The following is a 12,068-nucleotide window of genomic DNA, read 5'->3' on the forward strand; positions in this document are numbered from 1 at the left end:
ATGTAATGGTAAATCACAACAAGTAACATAGAGAAGTTTGGTCACCAATCCTAGAGCACTACTGGAATACCCAGAATCCAAAAATTTACAAATATTAAATCAAGGAGAAAGGTTCACCTTCCTCAGCAATAGAATGCAGGAAATAATAGATTTTAATCCATGTGAGATAAATGGATGGTGTCTCAGAACCATCTTTATCATGTCATAAGCATATCATCTTTAATCTCAAGAGAGAGCACAACTACAGAAATTCACAGACCACCTGATGGGCCTCCTATTGGGAGGAACCACAGTCGGTTTCTTGGTCACTCTGGTATTCTGGAGGGTACTGCAATAGCTGTGGAGTTTCTTCAGGAAGCCATTCTCTCTTCATATGAAAATAACCATCCCTTATCAGACCACAAAAAGGCAAGGCAAAGGTTTCCTGTTGCAGAGGTCTATTTGGCACTAAAAACAAAAGATCTCCTGTCGTGATATCAATGACACTCCACAAAATGCTCACTAAGCAACGCAGAGACACATATGGGCCTTCTTTGCTTCCTTCCAGTGAAATGCTGGAGACTGATTTCCCTGTCTCTGAAGTGTTAAATGAGGAAAAGACTGCATGGTAATAACATTCCACATGCACAATAAAAGTAAAGCCATCCCATTATACGCCATGTAGGTTGTTTGTGGGAAGTGGAGGTATAGCTCCTAATTCTTGACCTCAGCACTAGATGAGGGTGAGTGGTCAGTATCACGACCCAGTCACATCACACTCCGAGGAAGGGACCCCAGTACCCATTGGATACGAGTCTGGGTGCAGAGGCTAGAGGACAAAATTTCAGTTGTCCAGCCCTTAACTAGTAACAGCTCATTCCATATGAACAATGACAAAGAAAAAGCTATTTAAGGCAATGCCAATTTTGATCTTCTGGGTTGTGATCCCATACAGCAAGTTTTTACCAACATTTTGGAAATGTTCATATAGTCTCCATAATCAGGGTTGATACAAAACTAGTTGTTTGACTCTGCATAGTGTTGCCTAACTGTAGAAGTTAACAATATCAACTTTCAGGTTATATTTAAGACAAGATGCAGCATACCAATTTACTATTAATCTGAATCAAAGCACTGCTCTGAGATATATTAAGTAATTTCTTAGTAGGATTTGAGGTTCTAATGGCAGTGTGAACGAAGATAGTTATCTTCTGGGTTGTAGCACTGTGTAGTCAGGTAGACATTTACCAACGTTTCAGAGGTCATACTCCATTCACGGTCCAGCTCCTATAAACAGCACCACTCACCCAACTGGCACATTCATCGCCCTGATGACGGAGGCAGTATGACCTCTGAAACGTTGGTAAACATCGACCAGACTACACAGTGCAAGAACCCAGAAGACAGCAATCTTCATACTCTGATGACGGAGGCAGTATGACCTCTGAAACGTTGGTTAACATCGACCAGACTACACAGCGCAAGAACCCAGAAGACAGAAATCTTCATACTCTGATGACGGAGGCAGTATGACCTCCGAAACGTTGGTAAACATCTACCAGACTACACGGCGCAACAACCCAGAAGACAGAAATCTTCATACTCATCGCCCTGATGACGGAGGCAGTATGACCTCTGAAACGTTGGTAAACATCGACCAGACTACACAGCGCAAGAACCCAGAAGACAGCAATCTTCATACTCTGATGACGGAGGCAGTATGACCTCTGAAACGTTGGTTAACATCGACCAGACTACACAGCGCAACAACCCAGAAGACAGAAATCTTCATACTCTGATGATGGAGGCAGTATGACCTCTGAAACGTTGGTAAACATCTACCAGACTACACAGCGCAACAACCCAGAAGACAGCAATCTTCAGGGGTCAAGAAGTTTATTCCCTGGTCCCAAACCAGCTATTCAGTCTCGCCAAGTGTTGGAAGGCTCATGGTTATAGAGTGGCTGCAAATGAGGCAGCCAAAGCTCCTCATTGAAATGCCTCTGGACAAACTATCTATGGACCTACTGGACGTGGAGAGAAATAATGCAGGTTCATAATGGTTGTTAAATGGTCATTAAACATTGACGTGTCACCTATATGTATATTGGTGCATGCTCAAAGAACTGCCACATGCAAAAGATGTGAACAGGAGGAATCCTCCTAAAATATACTCCATCAATGACCAGCACTGGCTCGACAAAGATTACTGATATTCAGTTCTACACTTCTAGATCCAGCATACATTAGGAGGGTCTCAGTCAATCGGTGTGGTCATGGTTCTTTGAAGCACCCTAACATGATCAAGAGAACGCAATGTGTCCAGTAATGATCCAAGTGCGTGGGGCAACCTAGATCAATATCAGCTTACCTGCAGGAGCATTTATTCCTGCAGTCTGGCAGCTGCTCTTTCATTTCCTTCAGTGTGCTTTCCTGGGTTTCAAATTCTTCGATAAGTCTCTGCACATATCACAGGAAATCAATATATAACTCTTATAACATATTTACACAAATACATTTCATATATATTGGTACAAACGATGGACTGAACAGTTTATACCTCTCCTTACGCAAAACTCATAAAGAAGTGTATATTTAGGAAACTAAAACTGTCTACACTGTGAAGTCTGAAGGTTTCTCATGATGGTGCATTATAAAGCGTAAAATTATTTTTTTTGACTTTGTCCCTCACCTAAATTATAGAATAATAAAATTACATTTCAGAAACTGGATTCTGCTTCCATCTTCAGGCAGAAGGGGCGAAAAGCGCAGAAGCTCTATCTGCAGGGTCCCATGGTTGACCTAGCCTAATAGATAGGGTTTCTGTCCTGAAGAAAGAAACAAAATTGAGCTTCTGAAACACTGTGATTTTATAATTTAGACAATGGCCAAATTTTCAACAACAACAACAACAAAAAATCCACACTGGAGTTAAGGTTCTCATGACAGTAATATGAATATGGCTGTCTTCTGGATTGTACCGAGAGGTCCTTCCTGCCTCCATCATCTGAGTATGCCATGAATATGAAACGCAAGACAAAGAAGGAAACAATCTCCTGACAACATTCAAACATATACTGATGTTAACCAAGTGCAAACCAAAATCAGATATCCAAGAATGGTCCAAGCTAAAACAAGAATTATATAAAAAGGAAAGTAAAGATGTCCCATTAAACACCACGTAGGTGCTTGCGGGGGAGAGGAGGTATAGCTCCTACTCATTCTTAACCTCAACACTATGTGGGGGGTGAGTGGTTAGTGTCATGCCCCAGCCACACTCCACCCCACTGTAAAGGAAGCCAGGTGAGCCCCAGAGCTGGTATAGATGCAGAGGCTAGAGGAAACATCCTCTGTCCCCATCGAGGATCAAACTGCGGTCGTCTAGTCCAGTGGCATTCAACCTTTTTTGTTCGCGTACCCCCCAGATATAATTCCTCTTCAACTTTGTACCCCCAAAGTTGTTGGTGTATAATACAAGTTATACATAGTATATAATCTACATCTAAAATAAATTAAATGAATTACATTACTGATTATTCAGTGTTTATCATAAAATAATATTTTTTTTTTAAATTTCACGTACCCCCTAAGATGTCTTCGTGTACCCCCAGATATAATTTCTCTTCAACTTTGTACCCCCAAAGTTGTTGGTGTATAATTCAAGTTATACATAGTATATAATCTACATCTAAAATAAATTAAATAAATTACATTACTGATTATTCAGTGTTTATCTTAAAATAATTTTTTTTAAATTTCACGTACCCCCTAAGATGTCTTCGTGTACCCCCAGATATAATTTCTCTTCAACTTTGTACCCCCAAAGTTGTTGGTGTATAATTCAAGTTATACATAGTATATAATCTACATCTAAAATAAATTAAATAAATTACATTACTGATTATTCAGTGTTTATCTTAAAATAATTTTTTTTAAATTTCACGTACCCCCTAAGATGTCTTCGTGTACCCCCAGATATAATTTCTCTTCAACTTTGTACCCCCAAAGTTGTTGGTGTATAATTCAAGTTATACATAGTATATAATCTACATCTAAAATAAATTAAATAAATTACATTACTGATTATTCAGTGTTTATCATAAAATAATACATATATTTTTTTAAATTTCACGTACCCCCTAAGATGTCTTGGTGTACCCCAGGTTGAATACCACTGGTCTGGTCCATAGCCAATCACTATACTGACTGTATCTATAAATCTATGGATGCGAGTGGAAATGTATATGGAATCTGAAAGACTAAATATAATTAATTCATCAACACAAATTACAGGACAGAATTTAGCAATTAGTAAAACTCTTACTGGTGATAAGTGTAAAAGTTTCAACCTGTAGTTTAATATCACCTTAGCTGTACACGCAGCCACGTTCACAATCTTGCAGTTTAACGGCTTTCAGTAGAGGGACAAAAATGTTTGGTACTGGTGAACAGTTGTAATTACAACTACTACTTTTGCTGCAATGTCACTGACAATTAAAAAAACTGGCACAAGAACAAATATAAATAAAAGCTTTCTTACTAAGACTAGTGAATAAATTGATACATATCAGAGACATGAATACTGAGACCATTCCTTCCGATCATGTCGACAATGTATAGAGTGTGGCAACACACACCTGATCATCATCCGGCAAATCGTCGGCGGTGAGGTCATTTTTAGTAGTGCGTCTACGTGAGTTACCCATTCCCGGAACTCTGAGATATGGCTTTCCGACTCCTGAGCCTCCTGGACAGAGTCCTCAGGCAATACGGTACGATCCCTAGCCCACAAAGCAAGATGCAATCAAGCCATGGCCAGTGCATGCCTTTCAAATTCCAATGCAATGCCAAATGTAGCACGACTTTCAATAAAAGATAATCATCACAAGGCACAGTAAGTGTGATCCCAAAATCCTAACAAGCTGTCATTTTATACTAAAACACATAAGCTCCATTAGAACCTCATGCTATTATCATTAAAGAAAAAAGTAACCATATTTATTCCTCTGTTAATTTAATAATGCTTTGTCATTTCCGAGGAACACTTATCATAAACTGGCAGGAACATTGTAAATTATAAATTGTAAAGAATACAGCAATACCCAGAGGAACTGAGGAAAATAATGAAAACTGAAAAGTTAGGGTATCAGATTTGAATCCTGAGACTATGGTGAACTGGAAAGAGAGTAAAACAAAGCAACTGTGGCATATTTCGTTGGAATGATGAGAAAACCTCAGTCTTGACACCTGTAACCAATTTCAGGATGTCAGCCACGTATAGCGGTATAAATTTTTCCTATTAATTATAGTTAATACATTCATTCCTCAATTTTTAAAGGCAGATATTCCCTTTTTTATTGCTACATATGTAAAAATTAATTTCATACTCATTTAGAGAAAAATTATTATCGATATGGTAACGTGATACATTCACATACTAAATAAAACCTACAAGTAAATATGTAGTACACACACATTTAATAAAATGAACACTGCTAATTTGATACTAATTAAAACAAATTATATAAACAACAAAATTGTTATTCTTTAACCCACTGCTCCTCAGACTGTACAAGAAGAAAAACACAGTGAAATGTCACCTGTAATTTTAAACTGGGTTTAAGGCACTACAATCTACTGTTTAAAATGTTTTAAAAATAAATTTAAATGGTGGCATTTGACATCAATATATGACGATTCACTTGTTGTTACAAGTCGATTGCTGAGGTACCAACTGAGAAGCTACAGAATTAAATATGCTATCTTGTTATTTCTGTTTCATAGAGATCCTTGTAACAGCAAAGAGCATTCTCAGATTTTTTTGTTCAATATTTGGACCAAATACGTATGCTGCAGGACCCTTGTAAGGGGGGGGAGACATTTAGACAGGGGTAGGGGTGATTTGACTGAAGAGTATCAATGGGATTAGCAGAGCAAGGTATTGTATCACCTGCCTGGAAAGAGTAGTAAACTATAGCACATCCCACAGTACTGCAGTATGATACAGCTTGCTTTTATGATATATAAAGAGTTCAATTTCTTCCCAATAAAAAATGACAATCTCATAAACTCGTGGGTATTTTAAGTAGAGCTGAAGTCTGAACTTCATTCCCTCAAATATATACACAGTCATAATGATATAAACAGGGGCATTTTAAACAGCCTTTAGACTGTTTAGTCCGATTTTGACATTCTGCAGGAAAACAAAATTCCTTTTAATTATTCCAAATTGTTTGAAAATTTCAAGTGAATGTTAGTTAGAGAATCCTTTCCTTAAAGTGGATGATTAGGTTAAAAATTAATCTTCGACGTACTGTCAAGCCTTAGAAGCATTTTGGACATACACAGTGCTATTTGTCTGAATATACAGACATTATAACAATATCACGACACAACAGGACCATATAGTCCTATTCAACCAACCACACACACACAAATTAATGGGACACTCAACCCTTACAGCTTAGGAACATTTGTTCACACAGATCAACGCTTATATCTTCCAGTAACCGAGACCTTCAACAAAATGATGGACACCAAGAGAATTCAATGGACGTCATGGTATTGGCCAAATTTTATTTTAGATTTTAATTGCATTAATCTTATTACCAGCTGCCATACTGCCACATCAAGCTGGTTCAATTTCACTGTCAAATGATATTACTTCATCAGAGACACTCTTCAAAATTAGCCGTTCTCTATTTCGTTCCTCAAGTTTCAACTAACCGTAACTTCAATACATGTCAGTTTCTGTAAACACACGATGTAGGTCAGTTACAGTATTCAAACTTCCAAAACAACAAAAATCACGCAACTACAAACAATGAATGAAGTATTTGTTGTTGCAACATTGCGTGTTTCATCTAGCTTACATTCAGATGTCACTGACAAGACATCATCCCCATGTGATCTTTTGGTAAAAATAACTTTCATAGGGTTGATAATCTTAATTTCAATTGCGGAGTTGTGTGTGCGTTTGCTTACAGTTCAAAAAAAAAATATATTCTGATTCATATGAAATTTGAAGTGCTTCTTCCTGGAAACCAAGAAGATATTTTAGAAAAGTCAAAAACTCAGTCCTGAATTTGAGTGCTGGTGAAGGTGATTCCTGTTGCTTGGAAACTAGACATGAAAGGAGAGTGCCATGACCGAAATTGCTTTTTTCAATGTGCAGACCACAGTAAAAATGGCTGCAACTCCAAAAACAGAGATACGGGTGAGAAATGGCCACTGAATTTTACTTACAAAACATCTTGTTCATGCTCATAAGGTTCTTTTACATGCCATAAAACTACGACATGAGTCCGCCGGCTTTATTTCCCCTCTGAAGGAAGTTTTATCATCCTTAAAAGTCCACCGACCTCGGCTGGGTTTGAACCCGTGAACCTTGGGTCCAGTGGCGAAAACGCTAACCACAAGTCCACTGAGGGCAACTTAAAAGTACAATAGTCAAAACAAACAGGTAAGCAGATTAATACGGAGCAATCACATTATTACACATTATCAGACTTTCATCTCATTGAATTCCCTATTTCTACCTGCTGACTCAGACGACTCCACCTTGATGTAATAGCCTCCACATCTGATTTCACTGTCTGTGACATGATGCCATCATCCACAAAATGACGTCCAATATCCTGGATCTTGGCCAGGCGAGCTTCTGGATGATTTCGAATGTAGTTTTCAAGGTCCTTCAAAAGAATTGCTAAATCATTTACTTTCACAAAAGATAAATGTAGCTATGGTGACTTCGAAAGCAATCCAGGAATGACACTTTTTAGGATATAAGCCAAAAGACCGATCATTTGCAGGAATTCCATAATCTTCAAACACAACTCCATATAAATTGTTTGTTCTTTAATGTGTTTACTCATCAAGGAGATGTGCAGAAGACTGAAATAAAAATGATAACCTTGCAAGCTACCCTGAAAGACCATTTCCTCAGAACTCACTCTGATCCATAAATTTCAACAAGAGATGTGAAAATGAATTTAAGCCAGTTCAGAACGTAACTGCCACATCGCTGCAAATATGGAGTCTTCTCAAAGGTTTCAAACTCAGTTATTCTGACCGAGGTTTTTTGTGGGTCTCCTTAGAATTTTCACATAAATGCAAGAAAACTGCCCTAAAGTAGACTCTCCCCTCAAAACTACCCTACTCCTATTCATTCAGTTACGACGGAAAAAATGTGTTAATGCCTGCACTCATCATCTTCAGAGTAAATAGTCTACATGCATTATCCTCAGAAGGTAAATTTCAGATTCACTGAATATGTAACATTTGAGGTTTCCACAGTGACAAATCCAAAGACAATGATCACTGGTAAACTTATACCAGACCACAGAAGACAGCCATCTTATGTCTGGTCATCTGACTAAGTGATTTCCCTAATCGCTTCTCTAGTTTGTCCGACCAATCCATTTCTTGGGCAACCAAAGCCGATTAAGGAAAATTCTCATATTTTATTCAATTACAGAAATTTCAAAAAACAAAAACAGATGATAGCTGAAAATAAACTATAAACTCTTGCCTGACTTACAACATAACATAAAGTCACCTGGTAATTAAACAATATCTTACTATTAAATAACACACGTAACATTTATGCACACTGAGTGGAAACATAGTGAGTATGCATATACTGAAAAATGTGAAATGATTCAGCATCTGTGCATCAGTCACCAAGATCCACTTATCATCTGACTTACTCATCACCCAGATGATGGAGGCTGCAAGCATCTCAGCAATATTATGGTAAAATTAGGATGAGCGAAGAAACATAACCAGACTTTTTGGTAAGTTTGTTGAAGGAATCTGACTGATGAAGAAATGTGTGTCTTCCAAAACAATTCATTGAAGATGTCAATGGAAGCCCAGTGACACCAGAAACAAAAAGATCACAACATCAAAATGCTGATACGTTTTTCTAATTTCAACAGAAACATCCATTATAAAACTGTTAATATAAAAGTACACATATATAAACAGTTCCGTCAGTACAAAGTTCCTCTGTTACGGATGATGGCACAGTACAATCTGTTAAATCATTCTCCATAATTTCAAAATCGCAGGTTGTATCATTTAGAGGTTATGAATCTCGATGTAAGGTCATGTGTCGTACTCGCAATTTACATTTCTTAAAAACTTGCAGAACATAAATCAAGTTCTGTATGAAATAAGCAATATTGCTATAGACATCTGCAACATTTCAGAAATATCTTTGACAGAAGAAACAATTAGCAGACCTCAAATAGGTAAGTGGTTTCAAAAGTTCAAAAAAATAAAATGACTTTCATCGAAGATACTGAAATTTTACAGAAACCATCCGACAGTAAAGCAGATAAAAAGTTATACAAATTAGGGAACTTGTTTACAAATAAATCAGACATCTCACCAAATGTAAGTTAATAAGGATGGATCGTCATTCTGATACAAAATCTTAAGAACCGACATACTGCTGCAAAATTTGTGTCTCATCTGCTGACTTACAAGCAGAAGTAGAGTCAAGTCGATATGTCGAAACTCCTGGAAAACTTCAGAAAGAACCTTATTTCCTTTCCAGTGATAAAACAATGGTTCATGGAAACCCCAAAACAAATCTTCAAAATTAATCATAAAAAAAGGCCAGACGAGTTCGCTCAAATGCAAGGAGCACGTAGAATGTCCTCCTCTTTTGATGTAAACAGAAATCTGTATTGGGAGTTTATTTCATTTATAAGTTTTTCTAAATAAAATGTTGTGATTGCTTTCTTCACTCTGTTGTTTGTGCAGAAATTTCTGACAACCATTCCGGCTGTTGTGCATTTCTTAACATATTCCTCCGCATCTAGTATTGTGCGACTTTTTGTTCTTCCAAAAACTCAATTTAGAATTCAAAGCGAAAAGGTTCGATGACATCAATGAAATAAAGGGGACAATCAAAGACTAACTAACCAACCAGATGGCTTACCGAACCCGAAGGTTCATCACCGAATTAACCAAAGCCCTCCACCGGACCCTGTCCTGGGCCAACAAAATCCAGTTTCCTTCAACTCCTATCTCCCATAGATCCCGCCTGACATTATCCTCCCATCTACGTCTAGGTCTCCCCAGCGGTCTCTTCCTTTCAGGTTTCCCAACCAGTACCCGGTGCACACCTCTTGTCCCATCCATGCGCGCTACGTGTCCCGCCCATCTCATTCTTCTCGACTTAATCACCCTCACAATACTGGGGGAGCAGTACAGATTTTTAAGCTCGTCATTATGCAGTTTTCTCCACGCCCCATCGTCTTCCCTCTTAGGCCCAAATATCCTCCTCAACACCCGATTCTCAAACGCCTGCAATCTGTGTTCCTCCCTCTGAGTGAGAGACCATGTTTCGCACCCATACAAAACAACAGGCAAGATTATTGTTTTGTATACTTTAATTTTCAGGTTCTTAGAAATCAGACGGGAAGACAAAATATTTTGGACTGAGAAGTAGCAAGCATTTCCGGAATTTAATCCCCTCCTAACTTCCTCACGAGTATCATTTTCATTTGTTATTGTTGTTCCCAAATATTTGAACTCAAAGACTAGGTTTTCAAAATTCCACAGCAGCTTATGAAATTACAGAAGCTCGGTACTTGCTGTAACAGGTTTGAAAGGGTACTTCCAGACAGAACAGCATCGAATAGCCAATAAGTACCGAGATAAAATTTCAGTATGGAAATTTAACTTGTCACATCTCGTGACACTGGCTATTAATGAAACAATAGGAATGTGATTCCTCACAGAAACTGCAGGATACAGAATGCTGGATCTTAAATGTAACAAAGATAATAAATAATAAATATGAGGACAACATGAAAATAAATGGTTACAACATTTAGGAAGAATGCACGAGAACAGAATTCCAAAGCCACTTTATCAACATAAATCGAAGAGTACAACAATCCAGGAATGCCTGAAAAAAAAATACAGAATAACTTTAATCCCTGTATATGGGGCAGGCCAAAACTTAATCCATAATGTTGACGTTGATCACGATGAGACGAAACACCTTCGAAAACCAAAGATGATAAATTCAAGTTTTAGATCCTTTACAGCAACACATTCATAAAAACAGGCGAAATCTTTGGCAAGACGAGAGGACAGTGTTACTTTTGACAACTTATTCCAGTCCGAAAAAACAAATAACAGTGTTCAAACATTTACCACAAGAAAAAATCTTAAAGAAATTTAATTTTCAATCATCTGGAATAAATTCAGAGCCATGCGATTATAATAGAATTTGTCAGAATATGTAAAGTCATAAGGGGCGTAATTTAAAGCTGACCAATTCATTAAAGCTTTGTGAAAATAATATTTTTTTTTCAGCCTACTTCCCTTTCTCATCTATCTAAATGCTGCTCTACAAACACAGAAATATGGACAACTGTCCCTCCCCTAAACTCGATCGGAGGTTAATTTTTCAATTGCCCTCGTAAAATGATTTCAGTTTCCATAGTCAGCATCAGAAGCAGGGGATTTTGAATACAATTGATTTTACTGTTCAAAAATGTGTAGGTGAGAGCCATCTGCAAATAACTGCACGGCTACATAAATAAAACAGAAAAGTAGGCTTTATGAGATGGTTCTTTATAATGAAAATCAAAGGTTCCTGAACAGCTTCATATGCTAATCATTCCACTACCAAAGGGCACAAGTGACTACTTTATTCCAGCAGAGTTATTAGGATGTCTTCCAACTACCCCTCCACACATGTGCAAATGCACAGAGGTTATATCAGTTATGGTTTCAGGTGGAGACAAACACATACGAAAAGTTAGTCGTTTGATAAACAATAGATAAGTACAAGATTTTCATTTGAAAACCAAACACAAGAATACTTAGGAGGAAAGTACTGAAACGTTAGGTGAGAATTAATTTTTCTGTAGCTTTCAGGTTGCCCATAATGTTACAGATATTGCAACACATCTACATTTCAAAATTTGGAACCTTCAACTATTTCCAATACTGAAAAAAAAATTTGAAGAAGTCTTCATACTTCCTGCTGTGAAAACCTCAAATCTTACAGAAAAAAATATGTAACTAAAATCTGGCACAGAAACAAGAAGCATGTTATTTTT

At 37.5% G+C, this 12,068-nt stretch overlaps 1 protein-coding gene across 23 annotated transcripts in view; it reads right to left on the reverse strand.

Moving 5' to 3' along the window:
• LOC147870961 (immunoglobulin superfamily member 22-like) overlaps nt 1-12,068 on the reverse strand; it is a 95,396-nt gene that overhangs the window by 73,294 nt on the left and 10,034 nt on the right. For 7 of the 23 annotated variants that reach the window (XM_087341570.1, XM_087341555.1, XM_087341553.1 and 4 more), the window contains one exon: nt 7,518-7,670. The exons of 6 other annotated variants lie outside the window; for them this stretch is intronic. Coding sequence is in view for 11 of the 17 variants with exons in the window: in XM_087341555.1 (XP_087197681.1) it covers nt 7,518-7,670 (153 nt within the window). In the remaining 6 variants the exon portion in view is untranslated. Of the gene's footprint in view, nt 1-2,350; nt 2,440-4,115; nt 4,239-4,616; nt 4,761-4,976; nt 5,227-7,517; nt 7,671-12,068 lie in introns of those variants that run through there. 10 more of the 23 variants (XM_087341574.1, XM_087341573.1, XM_087341565.1 and 7 more) reach the window with 9 other exon arrangements.

The sequence above is a fragment of the Zootermopsis nevadensis genome, unplaced genomic scaffold (genome assembly GCF_977971745.1).
Source record: "Zootermopsis nevadensis isolate Lab colony 2312 unplaced genomic scaffold, Znev_1.0 Znev_ptg000082l, whole genome shotgun sequence".
NCBI classification, from domain to species: Eukaryota; Metazoa; Arthropoda; class Insecta; order Blattodea; family Termopsidae; genus Zootermopsis; species Zootermopsis nevadensis.